The sequence below is a fragment of the Tachysurus vachellii genome, chromosome 2, assembly GCF_030014155.1.
Source record: "Tachysurus vachellii isolate PV-2020 chromosome 2, HZAU_Pvac_v1, whole genome shotgun sequence".
In the NCBI taxonomy this organism is placed as follows: domain Eukaryota; kingdom Metazoa; phylum Chordata; class Actinopteri; order Siluriformes; family Bagridae; genus Tachysurus; species Tachysurus vachellii.
Window position 1 is genome coordinate 2,640,571 of NC_083461.1, and position 23,383 is coordinate 2,663,953.

At 43.3% G+C, this 23,383-nt stretch overlaps 1 protein-coding gene across 1 annotated transcript in view; it reads right to left on the reverse strand.

Annotated features, from left to right (window-relative positions):
- cpxm2 (carboxypeptidase X (M14 family), member 2) overlaps positions 1-23,383 on the reverse strand; it is a 39,306-nt gene that overhangs the window by 11,367 nt on the left and 4,556 nt on the right. Inside the window, exons 3-8 of the mRNA XM_060893741.1 lie at positions 7,919-8,028; positions 7,330-7,469; positions 5,819-5,903; positions 3,303-3,453; positions 2,760-2,848; positions 1-13 (exon numbers count right to left, since the gene is read on the reverse strand). The exon at positions 1-13 is cut by the window's left edge and continues 111 nt beyond it. Of these exons, the coding sequence (XP_060749724.1) occupies positions 1-13; positions 2,760-2,848; positions 3,303-3,453; positions 5,819-5,903; positions 7,330-7,469; positions 7,919-8,028 (588 nt within the window). The remainder of the gene's footprint in view (positions 14-2,759; positions 2,849-3,302; positions 3,454-5,818; positions 5,904-7,329; positions 7,470-7,918; positions 8,029-23,383) is intronic.

Sequence of the window (23,383 nt, forward strand, 5' to 3'; positions counted from 1 at the left end):
CCACCTTCATTAACTACAGCAAGAACAACACAATCAATTACAGTTTGTAACCTTTGGACTTACACACACCATTACACACACCCTTACACACACCCTTACACACCCTTACACACCATTACACACCCTTACACACCATTACACTCCCTTACACACACCCTTACACACCCTTACATGACCTTACACACACCCTTACACACCCTTACACACACCCTTAACCACACCCTTACACACACCATTACACACCCTTACACGACCTTACATACACCCTTACACACACCCTTACACACCCTTACAAACACCCTTACACACCCTTAACCACACCCTTACACACACCCTTACACACCCTTAACCACACCCTTACACACACCCTTACACACCCTTACTAACACCCTTACACACACCCTTACACACCCTTACTAACACCCTTACACACACCCTTACAAACACCCTTACACACACCCTTACAAACACCCTTACACACCCTTAACCACACCCTTACACACACCCTTACACACCCTTACACACACCCTTAACCACACCCTTACACACACCCTTACACACCCTTACTAACACCCTTACACACACCCTTACACACACCCTTACACACCCTTACAAACACCCTTACACACACCCTTACAAACACCCTTACACACCCTTACACACCCTTACACACGAAAAGATTTAAGACTTTTTTCTTTTTATGATGTGAGAAAGTGTAATTTCTTAAACTTCCCCTTTGTGAATTAAAATGTACTCTCAGTGAGTTTCCTCTTTTCTCTCTCCTCTGACGTGGGATGGTGTTTGTATTGATCTCCCGTCTCCTCTATGTTGGTTCAACCCGCTGCTTTGCTCCATGTTCGTGATGTAGTCATTAGAGCAGGAGGAAACTAATTGGCCTTGTATCACTTCAGAGAAGAGAAACGACGGAGCTGCAGCACAGAAACTGAAAATAATGAAAGTGAGGAACATCTGCCTGTGTGTTCTCCAGAGCACCAGAGCACCGTCTCACAGCGGTTCAGTGGATGCTCTAAACAAAAGCGGGGCATGTTGGGAAACTGCCAGCCTGCATGCTAAATAATGTATTTTGATGTTTAGTTTGCCAGCTGCTTGTATGATAATTAATCAAAGCAAAAAGTAAGGGATTTTAATTAAGCTCTTGATGAACTGTGATTTCCACGTTGTAAATCTTTTTCTAGACATCTGTTTCTGTGACGGAGCGTGTGGGCGGTTGACGTGGACGTCATTAGCGCCGAGCCACCGCTTTCTGCATGAACAGCAACGCTGACGTGGTTGTATGAGGATGTGCCGCTACAGGTTTGCGTGTGTTTGCAGTTCCTCTGCTTCCTGGTTTACGGAAACGATACGCGAGTGAAATGACACATGATTAGCGCCCGGAAACAACTCACTCACTCATCTTCTACCGCTCATCTGAACTACCTCGGGTCACGGGGAGCCTGTGCCAATCTCAGGCGTCATCGGGCATCAAGGCAGGATACACCCTGGACGGAGTGCCAACCCATCACAGGGCACACACACACACACTCTCATTCACTCACACACTCACACACTTCGGACAATTTTCCAGAGATGCCAATCAACCTACCATGCCTGTCTTTGGACCGGGGGAGGAAACCGGAGTACCCGGAGGAAACCCCTGAGGCACGGGGAGAACATGCAAACTCCACACACACAAGGTGGAGGCGGGAATCGAACCCCCAACCCTGGAGGTGTGAGGCGAACGTGCTAACCGCTAAGCCACCGTGCCTATTATAGAATTCAATCTTAGAAATGTATTCATTTACATGTTAGAGAAATATTATGGAGAAAATAATGTGATTATAAACCGGTGTAAACATGATGGTGTGTTTGTGTAGTCTGAGGTTTCACACTGCTCCTACTTTCCCTGGAGTTAACACTGAATCCTGGCTCTTCACAATCTGATGTTTCTCTACACTCTACATTCCTAAACCTGCTGCAACCTTCTTCTTATTTACATATTCACGTATCTACATCCTGATTGGATAAATCCGGCGCGTGACCTCTTTAAATAACGGCTCGTCTCACGCTTTCACGTCGGTGAGGAAAAAAGTTCAGCTCTGTGCTTCATCACCCGAGCAGCTTCTGTTATCTTTCACAGCTTTCTCATCTTTTTTGCTCTTTTTAACTTTGTCCTGTAGTCGACCAGACGTTGGTTCCTCTGTATCAGACTTCAGTGTGTCGTATTTCCCCCTCGCTACGACACACACTTCTGTGATGTTCGGTGTTTAGTCTCCTGACTGTATCTACTGAGCCGTTTGTGTTAAGTGTCTCTGCGTCCTGGTTTTCACCTGATATCAGGTTTTCACTCGCTGTTCGGTTTCTGACCGGGTTTCTGTTGCTAAGTGACCAGCCGTAACGTTCTGACAGTGTGTTTCACTGATGACAGTGTGTTTTCAGATGTGAACGCTGTCAGTATCGTATAAACAGACTATATCAGTTTCATTTAGTTCTCATCTACAGCTTATTATTGTTGATAATTCTGTTATATTTATTAAAATAGCACCGTAATGAGATTATAATTATAAGGCTATTAGACACTATTACAGAATATTTTTTAGAGTAATATGTCAGTATATAAAAATCTATATATTGATATTGTAGCTGAATCTAAACCGCTGGACATGTTGATGCATTTTAGTCGCTAAGAACAGCAGTTAATGTGTCGCGTGTCGTGAAGCTCACTGAGGTCTGATGAGGTAGTGATGAGGATCGTTCTTTACCTGCCTCATCTCCTTGTAGTTGTGGTGTCTGAAGTCCAGTTTGTCTGTGGTGGTGATTTCGTTACGACGATGGTAATAATTATTAGGATCTGAAACGAAGATATAATCCAAAGCACTAAACATCATTCTATAATTAACTGTATAAATGCATTCAAAATATTTGATTATTGCCAAGGATTATTTCATTTTTCCCGACATTATGATTGTATTACTTGCGGTATTCCTTCTACTTTTATTTTGTAATCTTCATTTTTATAATTATCTTCCACATTAAAAATAAATGAATTAATTAACTGGAAAATAATCAACATTGGGAGTTTCTGCTCGTTCGCACCTCCTCATACCTTGATTATATTTCTATAACAGTAACCCAGTGTTTTATTTCTTAAACTCTGTCAATATTAAACTGATCTCCTGCATGAAAAAGGGTTCCTTGTGGGTTCTTGGGATGGATATGGGTTCTAGAGTTCTATCTGATGTCTACACAGACCTTTACGTGTGAGATGCTCTGCTCTGAACACCTCAGGGATTTGGTTCTCATACCTGGTAAGGGGCATCCCAGTATCTCTGCCCTCATACAGATGCTGCCGTGGATGAACCAGGACCGAGGGTTGATCCGGATGTAGCGTGCCACCACAGGCCTGGGTAATTTGTTCAGCACCGGGATCTCCTTCTCCTTATTGCCAAAGAACAGCTACTGAGGCAAGCACAGTAAACGACAACATTTACTCATCATCCTCGAGCTCAAAGTGGTAAAATTGTCATGTAGTGTAAAGATTGTGCTCAAACTGCATTATAAAGGAAAACAGATACAGAAATAAGCCGAATAAAACAAAAACCAACTCTCAGCCTGAGCCAACTCATAAAAGTCAGGATTCAATACTGAATAACGAGTCTCAAATGAATCACAGTTTCTCTATGAGTCTAATTTAAGCCTTATTTACAGTACATTAAGGTTCAAGACTCACATACAGTACACAATGAGTCTGAGTCGTATATGGAGTCCAATATGAGTCTCAGTCGAGTCACAGGTCTAATTTGAGTCGAGTAATCGGTTTTCTCTGGTTGGTTCACGCATCCTGTGTGAGAGTCGAGTCAAATGTCTATAATGAGTAATTTGAGTCATCTATAATGAGTCATCGTCAAAAGACCACTATGAGTCAGATCTGGAATCCACTATGAGTCTGATTCGAGTTGCAAGTCCACCGAGTATCAGTCAAGTCAAAGGTCCAATTTGAGACGAGTTATCTGTCCGCTCTGAGTTTGAGCTGTGTCATACATCCACTAAGAGTCATTTCACAGATCCACTATGACTCTGAGTCAAGTCATGGGTAATAGATCCACCACAAGTCTGAGACAAATCACACGTCCACTACGGGTCTAAGAGGACTGGAGCGTCCAGTGTGAGTCTGAGACGTTCACTGGGAGTCGAGAGTTTTTCTCAAGACTTCTTCCTGAAGTAGTTTAGGAACTTTTTGTCCATCACCTCCAGCTCCAACCTAGTTGATGCTGCAGTGTTATTGGAGCTTTAGAGGTTAGCACACAGACGAACAACCTCACTGTGTCTCAGCAGGGTTTTAATTGAAACGCTCTGAATCTCAATCGTGCTGCACAGTGAATAATCTCCTGCTAATTAGCTTCGAAAATGAGCGTCTAATAAACCCGACACAAGCGTACACGCTCCAGAATCGACGACAATCAGATGCTCGCACAGGATCAGATCAGTAATTAGAACCACAATAACGTTCTCCTGTGTATGACGAACTGCATCTGTAATGAATTATAATCTCTTTTAATTATCAGCCCAATTAATATAAATGATTTGAGGGTTTGTAAAAGAAAAAGAAAACAGATAATGCTGTAATAAAAAATAATCAGCCGATTTGGAATGAAGCGTTCACCGATTACTGACATGGATGATGTTAATTCTAGTGTTTAAGACAGAAGCCTGAGCCACATTCCATCAGTTCAGTCAGGTTTTATTAAATCTTTTTAACAGAAATAAAAAATGAGCATTTAACATTAATATTTAATGAGACTCATAGTGGACTCGGTCTGACTCAGACTCAGTGGACACAATTCAGATTTATGGTCTAGTCTGAACTCAGACTCATACAGGATGGATTATGTGACCCGACACACACTTGACTTGCCTGAAAGCCATTGTGGATATGTGACCTGGCACAATTCAGACTCATAGTGGGTGTTTGATTTGACTCATTCATAGAGGAGATTTAACTTGACACAGACTTATAATAGACATGTGACTCGACTCATAGTGGATGTTTGACTTGGCTCAAACTCATACAAGACATATGACTTAACGCAGACTCATAGTGGATAGTGTGTGGCTCTGTGCCTCATCTCAGACTCAAACTGGGTCTGGGACTCAGTGGATCTGTGCCTCGACTCAGAGTCCTTCTAGATGTGTAACTATGTTGAAGTGTATCTCAGTTCAGACTCAAACTGGGTGTGTGGCTCAGTGGATCTGTGCCTCGACTCAGACTCAAACTGGGTGTGGGACTCAGTGGATCTGTGCCTCGACTCAGACTCAAACTGGGTGTGGAACTCAGTGGATCTGTGCCTCGACTCAGACTCCTACTAGGCGTGTGACTCAGTTGAAGTGTATCTCAGTTCAGACTCATACTGGGTGTGTGGCTCAGTGGATCTGTGCCTCGACTCAGACTCATACTGGGTGTGTGGCTCAGTGGATCTGTGCCTCGACTCAGACTCATACTGGATGTGGGACTCAGTGGATCTGTGCCTCGACTCAGACTCCTACTAGGCGTGTGACTCAGTTGAAGTGTATCTCAGTTCAGACTCATACTGGGTGTGTGGCTCAGTGGATCTGTGCCTCGACTCAGACTCATACTGGATGTGGGACTCAGTGGATCTGTGCCTCGACTCAGACTCCTACTAGGCGTGTGACTCAGTTGAAGTGCATCTCAGTTCAGACTCATACTGGGTGTGTGGCTCAGTTGATTTGTGACTCGACTCGTAAACATGATTAAAAGTTGTGTGTAATAATAAGTGTTAGGTTCACACTCTGCTCTGCTCACCAGGTCTCTGGAGCCGTTCTTCAGCGTCACCCAGGTGTGTGAATCGTTGCTGACCATGACGCGATACGACGTCACCCAGTCACTCCTGAGAAAGTGTACAGATCGAGATCGAGGAGTAAGATCGAGATCGAGGAGTAAGAAACATCTGAAGAAGTTTGATGACATTCATCAGAGCTGAAAGGAGTTTTGTATGTTTACATTTTTTACAGACTTAACAGAATAAAAACTTTAGAAGGAGGGACAGAAACAACGAGGCAGATGTAAACAAAAATAAGTAAGGATGAGACACAGAACAGATGAACACATTAGGGTAATCCACCAATGACAGGGCAGGAGGGCGGAGCCAGAACCAAAAGAGGATCGTAGTGTTGTGAAGTTCAGTGTCAGACTCACTAGCTTTAAACACTCGTGAGTCTGACACTGATACGATTCAGTCTTCATTATGAATGTGGACATTAGCCCTGAATAACGAGGCTCGACTTCCTGCAGCAGTAAATGAGCTCAGCACAGAACAAAAATATCTCCAATTAATTCATTATTCATTATCCATATCCTTTTATCCTAATTACTATAAAGAGGCCTGCAGCACAATCTGCACTTCCTGTCTGATCCAGGAAGAGCCGCCAGGCGTGTTCGCCATGTGTGTTACAGGAAGTTACTGTAAGAGGCTAAAAGGGATCAAAATCATAAATCTCACACAAAGTGGGAAGCAGCTGTGAGAGTACAGTGTATGTATGTGTGTGTGTGTGTGTGTGTGTGTGTGTGTTCCAGCTGTATACTATAAAATCTGTACATTTCACTAATATTCATTATTATTCACTGCATAATCAATAAGAACGAGGACGTGTTTAAGTAGAAATCTCTGTATAAGGAGCATAACAACAGTTTATAACCAAACCTTCTCACTCAGACACATACACACACACACACACACACACACACACACACACAGAGAGACACACATACACACACACACACACACACACACACACACAGACACACATACACACACACACACACATATACACACACATACACACACACACACACACAGACACACACACATACACACACACAGAGACACACACACACACACCCACACACACACATACATACACACACACACATACACACCCACACATACACACACATACACACACACACACACACAGCTTCTTCCTATTTTATTATGAGATTTATGCTTTATTTGTATAGTTTATCTCTTTTATACTGTAGCTAACATCATAGCTACATATTACGTGTGAATTAATCCTGCTAGGGTTTAAAACCCAACGTGATAAAAGCAGTGTGCAGTGTTTGACATGTCGTCTCCTCAGGCTTCAGTCTCACCCGCTGCTGGGTTTATTATTTAATTATTCATTTATGTAGAAATTGCGACAACTTTATCACTGAACCACATGGATGGAATTAGCATGTGACATTTACAATTACGGATGTACACATTGTCTTTAATTGTGTGTGTGTGTGTGTGTGTGTGTATGTGAACTCACGACCAGTGTGAGCTCCTGCCCTGTGTTATGACTCCAGTAAATTTGGTGAGTCTCCTGGCGTCGACCTCAAGCCACTGCAGCGGGTCATTTCTGCCTGCACACCAAGCCGCGTCGTACAGATCGTCCTCGTAGAGACCAGCCTGGAAATAACACACACACTTTACACCAAATAACAACACATTATCACTGCGTCACTGACTGCGTTCACTACACTCATCTAAAACCAGTCTTAGATTGGTTTTTAGTAACACAAAAAGGATAGATAGATAGATAGATAGATAGATAGATAGATAGATAGATAGATAGATAGATAGATAGATAGATAGACTGACTGACAGACAGATAGACAGACAGACAGACAGACAGACAGATAGATAGATAGATAGATAGATAGATAGATAGATAGACAGACAGACAGACAGACAGACAGACAGACAGACAGAAAGTCAGTAAAAAAACAAAAAATCCCACAATCTATAAACATCTAATCTTATAACTTACAGCATTTTATTTATTTATTTTTTGATTTTACACATTTGTGAATAAAACTGTGCTGATGTAAAGCCCCGTCGCATGCTAATGCGCTAACCTGGATGTTGAGACGTCCTCGGTGAGCCCCCAGACCGTAACGCCGCATGCTGGAGGCGTGGAGCTGGAAGTCATCGATTTTTAGGCTCTCCAGTCCAAGTGGAGGACACTCTGAAGAATCAGAGCAAACGTTTACTCCACAAACACTGACGACAGGGAGTGGAAACTTCTCGCTCACACCACATCACACGTCGGCGCCGCAGGCCTTCAGTAACCCAGCCAAGTAAACGTGAACCGATGATGGTGGTGGTGCCGTGACCCGGCTCATTATCAGAACCACTCAAATCACAAAATCATGTAAACTTCACACGTCTGAAGAACGTCACAAAGCACAATATTACAGTATATTACACAATATTACACACAACATCTAAAAGAATCAAACATTATACAGGACAATATTATACACTGAAGTTCCTCTGCCATGCTGTCAGACTGTCAGAACCTTTCTTTTTTTGCTAACGCTCTTTTTTGTTAGCACACTTTATTGCTAGATTTCATTTTTTGCTAGCACATTTTGTTTTGCTAGCATTTGAGAGTTTTTTTGCTAGCATTCTGTAAGATCAAAAGTGAATCTGATGATGAATTTATACATTTTTTTCAGAAGTCGTCTCTAAAGCTGTTTGAGATTAAATAACTGTTTTCATTCTCGGAACAGTTTTACAGCTGACAGGAAAGAAATCATGAGCTCAAAACTGCAGAATGAAGTAAATAAAGCTGTAAAATTTCACCCTGATTGCTGTCAGCAGGATGTGGAATAACAAAGAGCTCATGGGTCTGGGGAGTGCTGTTCTCCTCGGCCTGTGTGTGTGTGTGTGTGTGTGTGTGTGTGTGATCTTACAGAGTGCGGTTCTCCTCGGCCTGGCCTCCGGTCCAAAATATGTTGTGGTGTGTGAACGTGTGAGATCAGACACATCAGACACACTGCAGTGAGACGGACACTGAACAGCAATCTGACCAAAATATGTCTGGAGAACAGCTTTCACACGTGTCTCTCTCTAGTGTGTGTGTGTGTGTGTGTGTGTGTGTGTGTGTGTGTGTGTGTGTGTTGACCACATCTCTCTGTTGTATAACATCACCACAACTCCAGTACAAAGGTCAGTGCAGATGCTGGAAAATGGAATAAACATCAGTGATTCTTCAGACAAATGAAGGACTTCACTCATCACTTCATTCATCACTCTTCTCTCGTCTCTTTTCACTCATGTCTTTACTCATCACTCTTTACTTATCACTCTTCACTTATCACTCTTTACTCATCACTCTTTACTCATCACTCTTTACTCATCACTCTTCACTCATCACTCTTTACTCATCACTCTTTACTCATCACTCTTTACTCATCACTCTTCACTCATCACTCTTCACTCATCACTCTTTACTCATCACTCTTTACTCATCACTCTTTACTCATCACTCTTCACTCATCACTCTTCACTCATCACTCTTTACTCATCACTCTTTACTCATCACTCTTCACTCATCACTCTTTACTCATCACTCTTCACTCATCACTCTTCACTCATCACTCTTTACTCATCACTCTTTACTCATCACTCTTCACTCATCACTCTTCACTCATCACTCTTCACTCATCACTCTTTACTCATCACTCTTCACTCATCACTCTTTACTCATCACTCTTCACTCATCACTCTTCACTCATCACTCTTCACTCATCACTCTTTACTCATCACTCTTCACTCATCACTCTTTACTCATCACTCTTCACTCATCACTCTTTACTCATCACTCTTCACTCATCACTCTTTACTCATCACTCTTCACTTATCACTCTTCACTTATCACTCTTCACTCATCACTCTTCACTCATCACTCTTTATTCATCCCTCTTTACTCATCACTCTTTACTCATCACTCTTCACTTATCACTCTTTATTCATCACTCTTTACTCATCACTTATCACTCTTTACTTATCACTCTTTACTCATCACTCTTTACTAAGCACTCTTTACTCATCACTCTTTACTCATCACTCTTTATTCATCACTCTTTACTCATCACTTATCACTCTTTACTTATCACTCTTTACTCATCACTCTTTACTAAGCACTCTTTACTCATCACTCTTTACTCATCACTCTTTACTTATCACTCTTTACTAATCACTCTTCACTTATCACTCTTTATTCATCACTCTTTACTCATCACTTATCACTCTTCACTTATCACTCTTTACTCATCACTCTTTAATCATCAATCTTCACTTAACACTCTTTATTCATCACTCTATACTCATCACTCTTTACTCATCACTTATCACTCTTTACTTATCACTCTTTCCCCATCACTCTTCACTCATCAATCTTTACTCATCACTCTTTACTCATCACTCTTCACTCATCACTCTTTACTTATCACTCTTTACTCATCACTTATCACTCTTTACTCATCACTCTTTACTCATCACTCTTTACTCATCACTCTTTACTTATCACTTATCACTCTTCACTTATCACTCTTTACTCATCACTTATCACTCTTTACTCATCACTCTTTTCTCATCACTCTTTACTCATCACTTATCACTCTTTACTTATCACTCTTTACTCATCACTCTTTACTCATCACTCTTTACTCATCACTCTTCACTTATCACTCTTTATTCATCACTCTTTACTCATCACTTATCACTCTTTACTTATCCCTCTTTACTCATCACTCTTCACTTATCACTCTTTATTCATCACTCTTTACTCATCACTTATCACTCTTTACTCATCACTCTTTACTTATCACTCTTTACTCATCACTCTTTACTAAGCACTCTTCACTTATCACTCTTTACTCATCACTCTTTACTTATCACTCTTTACTAATCACTCTTTACTAATCACTCTTCACTTATCACTCTTTATTCATCACTCTTTACTCATCACTCTTTACTCATCACTCTTTACTCATCACTCTTTACTCATCACTCTTTACTTATCACTTATCACTCTTCACTTATCACTCTTTACTCATCACTTATCACTCTTTACTTATCACTCTTTACTCATCACTCTTTACTCATCACTCTTTACTCATCACTCTTTACTCATCACTTATCACTCTTTACTTATCACTCTTTACTCATCACTCTTCACTTAACACTCTTTATTCATCACTCTATACTCATCACTCTTTACTCATCACTTATCACTCTTTACTTATCACTCTTTACTCATCACTCTTTACTCATCACTCTTTACTCATCACTCTTTACTCATCACTCTTCACTTATCACTCTTTACTCATCACTTATCACTCTTTACTCATCACTCTTTACTCAGCACTCTTTACTCATCACTTATCACTCTTTACTTATCACTCTTTCCTCATCACTCTTCACTTATCACTCTTTACTTATCACTCTTTACTCATCACTCTTTACTCATCACTCTTTACTCATCAATCTTCACTTATCACTCTTTACTTATCTCTCCTCATGCTTCACTTCACAAGATAGAAAATAGCAAGCAAGAAATAAGGAAAGAAGGGAGAACTACGTGATAGAAGAGCAAGAAAGGAGCAAGAAATAAGAAGAAATCGAAGCTGCTGACTGGTCAGTTGCAGAAAAGAAATGATGACATCATCAGTCAGAAATTGAAATGACCCAGAATTGAGTTTGAGTAAGACTGTGGACGAGCTGCTGCTCTCCTGTCACATGGCTCTCCACAGAGTGAGGTGGTGATGTTTAATGAGGTCCTACAGCGTGTCAGTGTAATAATCATTAAGGAAATGATTTAATCACATCAGAGCAGTGAGGAATTCAACAGGAAGTAGGTCACGTTTACATTCGGCTCCTTCTCCTTATAGTTAGAGTCACATCAGTGTTCAGTTCCTTTTTCACTTTGAGAATAAAATGCTGCATCCAGACCAACTTCCTGTACAACAAACACTGTTCACCTATCTGTCTGTCTGTCTGTCTGTCTGTCTTTGTCTTTCTCTCTCTGTCTGTCTGTCTGTCTGTCTGTCTGTCTGTCTTTGTCTTTCTCTCTCTGTCTGTCTGTCTGTCTGTCTTTGTCTCTCTGTCTGTCTGTCTGTCTGTCTGTCTGTCTTTGTCTCTCTGTCTGTCTGTCTGTCTTTGTCTCTCTGTCTGTCTGTCTGTCTGTCTGTCTGTCTGTCTGTCTGTCTGTCTCTCTTTCTGTCTGTCTGTCAGTCTGTCTGTCTTTGTCTGTCTGTCTGTCTGTCTGTCTGTCTCTCTTTCTGTCTGTCTGTCAGTCTGTCTGTCTTTGTCTCTCTCTCTCTCTGTCTGTCTGTCTCTCTTTTTCTCTGTCTGTGTCTGTCTGTCTGTCTGTCTTTCTCTCACTGTCTGTCTGTCTGTCTGTCTTTCTCTCTCTCTCTGTCTGTCTGTCTGTCTGTCTTTCTCTCTCTGTCTGTCTCTCTCTCTCTCTCTCTCTCTCTCTCTCTCTCTCTCTCTCTCTCTCTCTCTCTCTCTCTCTGTCTGTCTGTCTCTCTCTCTCTCTCTCTCTCTCTCTCTGTCTGTCTGTCTCTCTGTCTCACTTTCTGTCGTATCCCTTTGTTCCCCCCCCCCCTTTCTTCTCTTTTTTATTTCTATATACTGGATTATATGTGTTTTCTATAATGAAGTAAAAATGATGTAACTAAGAAATAAAGCAAAGGCGAATCATTAAAAAATAAACCTTGATAATGTTATGCTACTGTACACTGCGGTCCTCTTTTTAGATAGATAGATAGATAGATAGATAGATAGATAGATAGATAGATAGATAGATAGATAGATAGATAGATAGATAGATAGATAGATAGAAGGGTGAAGTTAGAGAAAAAAGAAAGAAAGAAATGATGAACAAAGTGAAAATGAGTTGAAAGACTGAAGCCACGCTCTTGTGTGTTCCTGCTGGTTTTTTTTAGACAAAAGATTAAAAACATTATGTTCATAACGTTCTTCCCGTATAAAAGCTACACTGCTGTGTTCCTCTTTTCCTTCACCGAACATTTGATTAGAAGATGAACATGAAGGGACGTCTGGGATTTTAATGGATGGTGTAAAAGAGTTCCTAATGTTTAAACTCTAAGCAGCGTGAGCAATGAGGTCATACAGCCAAGCTCCGCCTCCCTGCTTTCACACATTACACACACAGTGTCAGGGTGAGCAGAGTGAGCAGGGTTTAGGAGTGTGAGTGTGTGAGTGTGCTGAGATAAAACCATCTGCCCACAAGCATCGCCTTCTGTAACACACACACACACACACACACGCACACACGCACACACACACAATATGTTCTGGAGTCTCTGGTATATTCTGCTAACTAGATAAAAGATGAAAAGATATAAAGCAACATTAAATACAGTCTTAAATACTCACACACACACACGCACACACACACAAACACACACACACAAACACACACACACACACACACACACACACACAGAGTTATGTGACATCTTTCTCTCTTCCTAGCTTCTTTTCAATTTCACTCCCACACACAAACTGACAATATGGATTTTCAATAGAAGTTCTGAAAAGTGACGTCTTTTTCTCTACCACACACACACACACACACACACATACACACACACACACACACACACACAAGGTCTGTGATCATTTCAGATGTCAGAGAGACTTCTGGAAAAGTAAAGTCAGAGCTGAAACTTGTTGTTTGTGTAGGTCCAGTTGAACTCTGACTCGATCTGGAAGGCAGCAGATGTCTGTCCAGTTCACATCGTACTTCAGACTGTGTGCTAATGAACAGCTATAGTCTTCTCTCAACCAGAAGACATCCAAACCAACCTGAACCAAGCACAAACTGCTGCTTACACCCCCAGGAAAGCCAGATCTAATCTCCAGAAAGCCAACACACTGTCAAACCTCAAGCACACATGTGCCCCTTTTCCACCGAGGCAGTTTGAGTGCAGGTTCGGAGCCTAATTTAGAACCAGTTCTTTCTTTTTCGACAGCCAAAGCACCGGCTCTGAACCAGGAAAAGTGGTTCTTAAGTAGCACCAAAACGTTGCTGGTCTAAACTTAAGAACTGCTTGTGTCAGGAGCTGTGGGTGTGGCTGGGGGCGGGGCTACTGTTAGCGCATTAGATAATGTACCTTAAGTATACTAATGTTTAATACACTTTTACTTTACCGCAATATGATCAGTTATCAGCACACATGATAGCAGGTAGCTACATGCTAAGGCTAAGGTTAGGGCCGCGTTTGGATGCCAATCTAGGTTCACAAAGCCATGAGCATTAACAGTAAAGCAACATCCGCTATTGTTGATGTGTTTGTGTTTGTGTTTGTCGCTGCTGCACTAACATTTCTGGGAAAGGTGACACGTATACAGTGACGTCAGACTCAGCTCTGTGACGGCTCTCTAGCCGATGGAGCCTCAGCTAGTGCTGTGGCTCTATGGCTCAGGCTCTGGGTTATTGATCAGAAGGTCAAGGCCACCAAGCTGGGGTCACCCATGATCTTTTCTGCTTCAGGGGCACTTGGTCATGGCTGAACCTGAAGTCTGGGATATGTGAAGAAAAGAATTTTAATGTCATATAATATCAATTGTGGAGTTGCTTCAGAATGCAAGAAGACCATCATCATTCAAGATCCTGTCATCACCTGCTTGGCTTTAATGGCTACCATCATTCACACTGAGCGCCATGAGCAGGGATTGGACCATGGACCAGAACCACAGACAACACCATTGCTCCTAAGATCTCTGCTACTCTCACACACCTACAGAAAAAGAGCACCGGTGTGAGAATGCTGATCATGGATTACAGCTCAAACATCACAATGTGCACCAGTAGCCAGTAGCTTGACCTCCTCCACGCAGGTGTTTCACAGAGATGACTAATCTGCTGCCTTCTATACTTCCTGTTCAAGCATGACTGCATTGCCTTGACAACAACCTTCTCTTGACACAGAAGGAAGTGATAATTGACTACAGGAAGTCCCGGAGCGGAGCACCCGCACACACCCTTACACATCAACAGAGAAAGGTTCCTTTGTGTTCACGTCACTGATGACCACTCCTGGTCCTCCTACTGCAAGTTCTGCCTGTTTCCTTTGGAAGCTCAATCAGTTTGGAAGGAACAATAAAAGCCTCAGCATCTTCTAACATCACAGAGAGCATCCTGACTGGGGAAACACCGTTGGTCCAGATCATTGCAAATCATCTTCAGTTCAAGGCAATCAGCCCCTTATCATGATGCTCCCACCACCACCATGCGTCACTGTGTGGATGAAAAGTGGATTAGGAGAGTTTTGTTTTGTTTGATGAGAGTGTCATTCCAAAAGAGTTCTGATTTGTCTAAATGCTGTCATGAGTTCAGTATGAGGTGTCTCTTGCCCCTTTTCCACCGAGGCAGTTTGAGTGCTGGTTCGGAGCCTAATTTAGAACCAGTTCTTTCTGTTTCGACAGCCAAAGCACCGGCTCTGAACCAGGAAAAGTGGTTCTTAAGTAGCACCAAAACGTTGCTGGTCTAGACTTAAGAACCGCTTGTGTCAGGGGCTGTGGGTGGGGCTACTGTTAGTGCATTTGATAATGTACCTTAAGTATACTAATGTTTAATACACTTTTACTTTACCGCGATATGATACATTATCAGCACACATGATAGTAAGTAGCTACATGCTAAGGCTAAATTTTTCTGTGTTAATGATAAAATAACGTTATGTATTTTCTCGATTACAACCTCCGTTTATACAGATTACATGGAGCTGCACGTACACGTTGGATTCGCCGCGTTTGGGTGTTGATGTAGGTTCACAAAGCCATGAGCATTAACAGTAAAGCAACATCCACCATTGTTGATGTGTTTGTGTTTGTCGCTGCTGCGCTAACGTTGCTGTGTAACGTGACACGTATACAGTGACGTCAGACTCGGCTCTGTGATGCGCTTTAGCCGGTGGAAAGGCAAACCGGTTCTTAGAAGGTTCGCCAGTGGAACCAACTTTGAACCAGCACCAGCACTAGCTCTGAACCAGCACCCGGTTCTTTTTGGTGGAAAAGAGGCATCAGAGAACTTTAGGAAGCTCCATCACCTTCAGCTTGATTGCTGCTATCACCTGTCACCAGAGGTGTCAAGTAACGAAGTACAAATACTTCGTTACTTTACTTAAGTAGAAATTTTGAGTATCTATACATTAATAGAGTAATTATTTTTTACTTCTACTCCTTACATTTTCACGCAATTATCTGTACTTTCTACTCCTTTTTAAAAATAGTCTCGTTACTCCTATTTCGTTTCGGCTTGTCATCATCATTCAAAAAAAACCTATCAAGATAAATCGCGGCATCCGGACAGAGTGAATGTGATTGTGGTTGGATGAGAAGTATAAACATGTACCATTCCGACACCCTATTGGTTTGTACGCGACCCATCGCACCTGCACATGACACAAATCACGTCACACCCAGGGTTCAGTCACCCAACGCTGGACGTAGCAGAGGGAGCCAAGTACGAAGATGTCCGTGGCAGAGGCTCAAAACTCAAAATCAATGTCTCAACAACCAGCACCAGCACCAGCAAGGAAGTTGGTAGCCAGGAAGACCAACCAACCCCAGCCCTTATACAGTACATCCCTGGCTGGACCTGGAAGATTTGTTTGAAATTGTTGGATGTAAAAATAAGTCATAGCACATGCGCTGTAAGCTACGCGCACCCAAATACCGTTAAACTCGCCGTCTAATTTAAAAAAGCATATTGAGGTGAGCTGAAATTTTGTTATCAGTCAATTATTAACAAATTTGACTTTAGCCAAATGTTATCGCAGCTTAAATTATTGCTATATTTGTATTTATAATCTACAGCTGGTTGATAAGGTATGTACTAAGGATAGTCATGATCCTGTCTATGTGTCCTTGTAAAGAGCTAATAGCCCCAACTATTAGCCAAATGCTGTTTAAAATGATTTTACTGCTAATTTTCAGTCCTGCCAGCAGCTGCTTGTGGTCCTAAAACATCTTTAAAGGGATAGTTCACTCAAAAAGAAAAAATCTGTCATACTTTTCTCATCCTCATGTTTTAAATCTGTATGAATTTCTTTATTCTAATAAACTTCTTTTCCTCCGTGAAGAAGACCAGCCTTCTTGAAACGACCCAGCAGTTGGATGCATACCTGAGATGCCCAGGAGACACAGTAGAGGTACTGATTTATTTAAGCTTAAACTGCTCTCCAGGCCTCAGCAGCCTGTGAAAGACTGTTTAGTGTTGCAGGGCTGATCTTCAGACCAAGAAGAGCATGCATTGGCTCAAAGAACTTTGAGAACCAGCTGCTTTTGTGTATGAACAAAGCCTATTAGTGACTCTTTGTCTCATGTTGTTAAAGTCTAATGTGTTTGTTTTAATAAAGGTTATTGATGATGTGCCTCTGAAGTTTGACTTTTTGCCTCCGCCTTGGGTGTGTGGAGTTTGCATGTTCTCCCCGTGCCTCGGGGGTTTCCTCCGGGTACTCCGGTTTCCTCCCCCAGTCCAAAGACATGCATGGTAGGTTGATTGGCATCTCTGGAAAATTGTCCGTAGTGTGTGATTGTGTGAGTGAATGAGAGTGTGTGTGTGTGTGCCCTGTGATGGGTTGGCACTCCGTCCAGTGTGTATCCTGCCTTGATGCCCAATGACGCCTGAGATAGGCACAGGCTCCCCGTGACCCGAGGTAGTTCGGATAAGCGGTAGAAGATGAATGAATAAATGAATCATATTAATATAACATTATAGTCATTATGACCTTTAGAAATATGTTTTGAGGAGGTTTGGTAGTGCACAATAGGCCCCTGTAGCACAGCGCACAATAGGCCCCTGTAGCACAGCGCACAATAGGCCCCTGTAGCACAGCGCACAATAGGCCCCTGTAGCACAGCGCACAATAGGCCCCTGTAGCACAGCGCACAATAGGCCCCTGTAGCACAGCGCACAATAGGCCCCTGTAGCACAGCGCACAATAGGCCCCTGTAGCACAGCGCACAATAGGCCCCTGTAGCACAGCGCACAATAGGCCCCTGTAGCACAGCGCACAATAGGCCCCTGTAGCACAGTGCACAATAGGCCCCTGTAGCACAGCGCACAATAGGCCCCTGTAGCACAGCGCACAATAGGCCCCTGTAGCACAACCTAAGCTTTTGTCCTTAATGACATTTTTTCCTTGCATTACTTTTACGTTTATACTTTTAAAGTAGTTTTGAAACCAGAATTTTTACACTTTTACTTGAGTAAAAAGCTCGAGTTGATACTTTAACTTCTACAGAAGTCTTTTTATAAACCCTAGTATCTTTTACCTGAGTAATGAGTGTGAATACTTTTGACACCACTGCCTGTCACTGGATTGTGTTAATGTAAAACTCCTGAACATCACACATGGTCCTCTATGAGTTCACAGCTAACGGTGGTCTCCTTCTGAGTTTTCTTTCATGTCCCAGTGCTTAACTGAGCCAGACTAAAACCTTTTGGCAGTCGTTCGGTCCCGTGGCTGTGGAGCCCATCTCCAGAGCCACATATCCTGCTGCAGGCGACGCAGCTGAACACAGCATGTGAAATGAGTTCTCTTCATTGTCAGATGTTTTTGCTTTGGTTTGTCCTTCAGGATTCCAGCGTAGAGGAATCCAAGCAAGCTAAGGAAAAGCTCCATGGTGGCTTGTTAACAGCCAGATGTTTAAAGTCACAGGGTTTGATGTTGCACTGCTTCATGATGGATTTTTTAGCTGGTCTTTTTGGATGAGATCTTGTTGTCCAGGTCCTCTGTTCACAACCGTTGTGGACCATTCAGGACAGGACAGATAAAGGCGACTGTTATTCTGTGATGTTTCCAGTGATGGAGACATCAAAGCGCTGGATAAGGACATTAATGACCCTGTAATTACACCTCGAATGGAGCAGAGCTGCTGTAACCAAGCTGAACTTTATCACTAGAACGTGAAAAAAAACACCACTTTCTTCCTGTCTCGTTCACACATCACACACACACACACACACACACACACACATCACACACACACACACACACACACACACACACATCACACACACACACATCACACACACACACACCACACACACACCACATACACACACACACACACACACACACACACATCACACACACACACACACACACACACACACACACACACACACACACACACACACACACACATCACACACACACACACTCACTCACTCATTCTTTCACACACACACAAACACCCACACCCACCCACATACACACACACACACACACACACACACATTCACACACACCACACACACACTCACACACACAAACACACTCACGCACTCTTTCACACACACACAAACACCCCCCCCACACACACACACATTCTAGCATTCCTACTCATCCATGCCTTTCTCTCTCACTCACTCACTCACTCACTCACTCACTCACTCACACACACACACAAATACAGGGACTGCCAGGATTTTTCTCTAAAGCATCTTGTGATATGTGACACCCCCCTCTCTCCCCCCCCCTCTCTTTCTTTCTCTCTCTCTCTCTCTCTCTCTCTCTCTCTCACTTTCTCTCTTTTATTTCTCTCGTCTAAACTAGGACTACGTCGTGACCCTAAAGTATCCACACAGAGGGGAAATGAACACTTTTTAGTGTAAACCCCATTCAGAATAATCCACTCCATATCATGTTTTAGATAGACTTTAAGAACGTCTTTGAGAAAAGATGAACATGCTGAAGTCCTTCTCACGGCTGGATCAGGCAGGTGACGGCAGACAGTTGAGGTGACACCAGTTCATCATGAGCCGGAGTGACGACTCCTCACATTATGGATGTTTTGTGAATAAAGTTTCAGAGCATCGGTGGCTCTTTATAAACCTTGACCCTTTACTCCGAAAGCTGGAGCTCAGAAGTTCCACTCAGAATGAAAGCTGGAGCTCAGAAGTTCCACTCAGAATGAAAGCTGGAGCTCAGAAGTTCCACTCAGAATGAAAGCTGGAGCTCAGAAGTTCCACTCAGAATGAAAGCTGGAGCTCAGAAGTTCCACTCAGAATGAAAGCTGGACCTCAGAAGTTCCACTCAGAATGAAAGCTGGAGCTCAGAAGTTCCACTCAGAACGACAGAAACTTTCCCTGTGTCCTAATTGAGACGCCTTGATCCTCTACTGGAACTGAACTCCGTCATTTTATTCTCCATCTAAGAAACATTAAATCATCAGACAGATCAGATCCCCGAGCGAGTTCTCCGATGAGGACGTCTTTCCTGTCCAAACATCTGTGCAGAACATCCTGAAGTGAACTCAGCTGAAACGGTTTCAGTCCTGTCCTTCAATCAGTGTCATATTCCCAGGAAATCATGGAGCTCTGTTCAGCTGTCTCTCTCTCTCTCTCTCTCTCTCTCTCTCTCTCTCTCTCTCTCTCTCTCTTCTCCATCTGTCTCTCTCTCTCTTCTCTCTCTCTCTCTCTCTCTCTCTCTCTCTCTCTCTCTTCTCCATCTGTCGCTCTCTCTCTCTTCTCTCTTCTCTCTCTCTCTCTCTCTCTCTCCCTCTCTCTCTCTCTCTCTCTCTCTCTCTCTCTTCTCCATCTGTCTCTCTCTCTCTCTCTTCTCTCTCTCTCTCTCTCTCTCTCTCTCTCTCTCTCTCTCTCTCTCTCTCTCTCTCTTCTCCATCTGTCGCTCTCTCTCTCTTCTCTCTTCTCTCTCTCTCTCTCTCCCTCTCCCTCTCTCTCTCTCTCTCTCTCTCTCTCTCTTCTCTCTCTCTCTCTCTCTCTCTCTCCTCTCTCTCTCTTCTCTCTCTCTCTCTCTCCCTCTCTCTCTCTCACACTTTACAGCTCACTTTATGAGTTCATATAAGTAAAATATTTACGAATCGGGTCATTAAGTGAATTGCCGAAGAGAAGGAACTGAAACACACAATAATTCATCATTTAATGTGATGGAAGTGATGGTGAGTTCAAATGAAAGAGTCGCTTGTTAAAAAATGATTTAGACGTTTTACCAAAAATCTCTGGCAATGTTTACACTGTAAATTACCCTAAAATATTTTGTATGCAAAATAAAATGCTGGAAACCTCTGAATCCTGAGCCGAACATGTCCGAGTTCCCTCTCAGCACTTCGTAACGTCGGTCTGGTTCTTAAATCATCACGAGCGCTGATGGAGAACGCGACCATATCGAGCGCTGATGGAGAACGCGACCATATCGAGCGCTGATGGAGAACGCGACCATATCGAGCGCTGATGGAGAACGCGACCATATCGAGCGCTGATGGAGAACGCGACCATATCGAGCGCTGATGGAGAACGCGACCATATCGAGCGCTGATGGAGAACGCGACCATATCGAGCGCTGATGGAGAACGCGACCATATCGAGCGCTGATGGAGAACGCGACCATATCGAGCGCTGATGGAGAACGCGACCATATCGAGCGCTGATGGAGAACGCGACCATATCGAGCGCTGATGGAGAACGCGACCATATCGAGCGCTGATGGAGAACGCGACCATATCGAGCGCTGATGGAGAACGCGACCATATCGAGCGCTGATGGAGAACGCGACCATATCGAGCGCTGATGGAGAACGCGACCATATCGAGCGCTGATGGAGAACACGACCATATCGAGCGCTGATGGAGAACGCGACAATATCTAGTGCTGATGGAGAACGCGACCATATCGAGCGCTGATGGAGAACGCGACAATATCTAGTGCTGATGGAGAACGCGACCATATCGAGCGCTGATGGAGAACGCGACCATATGGAGCGCTGATGGAGAACGCGACCATATGGAGCGCTGATGGAGAACACGACCATATGGAGCGCTGATGGAGAACACGACCATATGGAGCGCTGATGGAGAACGCGACCATATGGAGCGCTGATGGAGAACGCGACCATATGGAGCGCTGATGGAGAACGCGACCATATGGAGCGCTGATGGAGAACGCGACCATATGGAGCGCTGATGGAGAACACGACCATATGGAGCGCTGATGGAGAACACGACCATATGGAGCGCTGATGGAGAACGCGACCATATCGACTCAGCAGATTTTTAATCTATCATTTGTTCGTGTCCCACAGAGATCTGGTGCTGCACCAATAACTCCGTCAGCAGGTAAAACACATGCAGATTACATTCACTCCTGAACGTCTGATCTGCAGAACCCCGTCACCTCGGGTTCAGTACCTCTCTGCACTTCCCTGCTCTCACTGTACCGATGTTTCATGTGAACCGTGATCTGTTTCTAGACTTCAGTGTGAAATATCGGTCCTTAGGGTCTAATTATGTGTAAACTATCTTTAATACGGATGTTAACTCCAGCTCAGAACTGAACCGTGAACTCGGCTGTGAGCTGCACAATGTGAAACACTCTGGAACAAAAGGAGATAAACGTCAAACGTCCTCTCTGTAATAAAAATCTTATTTTTTTGTACAAAAATCTGGCCAAGTAAACGCTGTAAAGTGGCTTTAAAAGTTTCCCTGAAATCATTGCATTTAAAATGGGTCACTTTCAGCAGAACGGAGCATAAAAGTTAATAAGGATCACACACAAGACTTCACAGTGAAGTCATGCCAACTGCCTTTCATGCCAAATCTCTCACACACACACACACACACACACACACACACACACACACGAGCGTTGGCAGAAACGGAAGTGTTTCAGGAATAGTGTTCTCACAGGATATAAATCACATGAGCAGCGTGGGATTGTTGGATATATTAACCAGCCGGAGCTGAAAGTGTCTCACGTCTCACATCTTACGTCTCACGTCTCACATCTTACGTCTCAGGTCTCACATCTTACGTCTCACGTCTTACGTCTCACATCTTACGTCTCACATCTCACATCTTACGTCCCTCGTCTCACGTCTCACGTCTCACATCTTACGTCTCACGTCTCACATCTTACGTCTCACATCTCACATCTTACGTCTCTCGTCTCACCTTTCTTGTCTCAAGCTGTGTTCAGGTTTAAAAGGATTTCTTTTCCAAGACAATATCAAAAATATTTTTTCCAAGTTGTGAAGCTTTCAATGAGCTTCAGCAGTTTCATTGCTGTCAGATCTTCTGTGTCGTCTCACACCTCACACACACACACACACACACACCTCACACACACACACACACCTCACACACACACACACACACACACAGACCTCACACACAACCCTCACACACACACACACCTCACACACACACAGACCTCACACATACACACACACCTCACACACACACACACACACCTCACACACACACAGACCTCACACACACACACACACACAGACCTCACACATACACACACACCTCACACACACACACACCTCACACACACCTCACACACACACACACACACACACACACACACACACACCTCACACACACACACCTCACACACACACACACGCACACACTCACACACACACACCTCACACACACACACACACCTCACACACACACAGACCTCACACACACACACACACCTCACACACACACAGACCTCACACACACACACACCTCACACACAACCC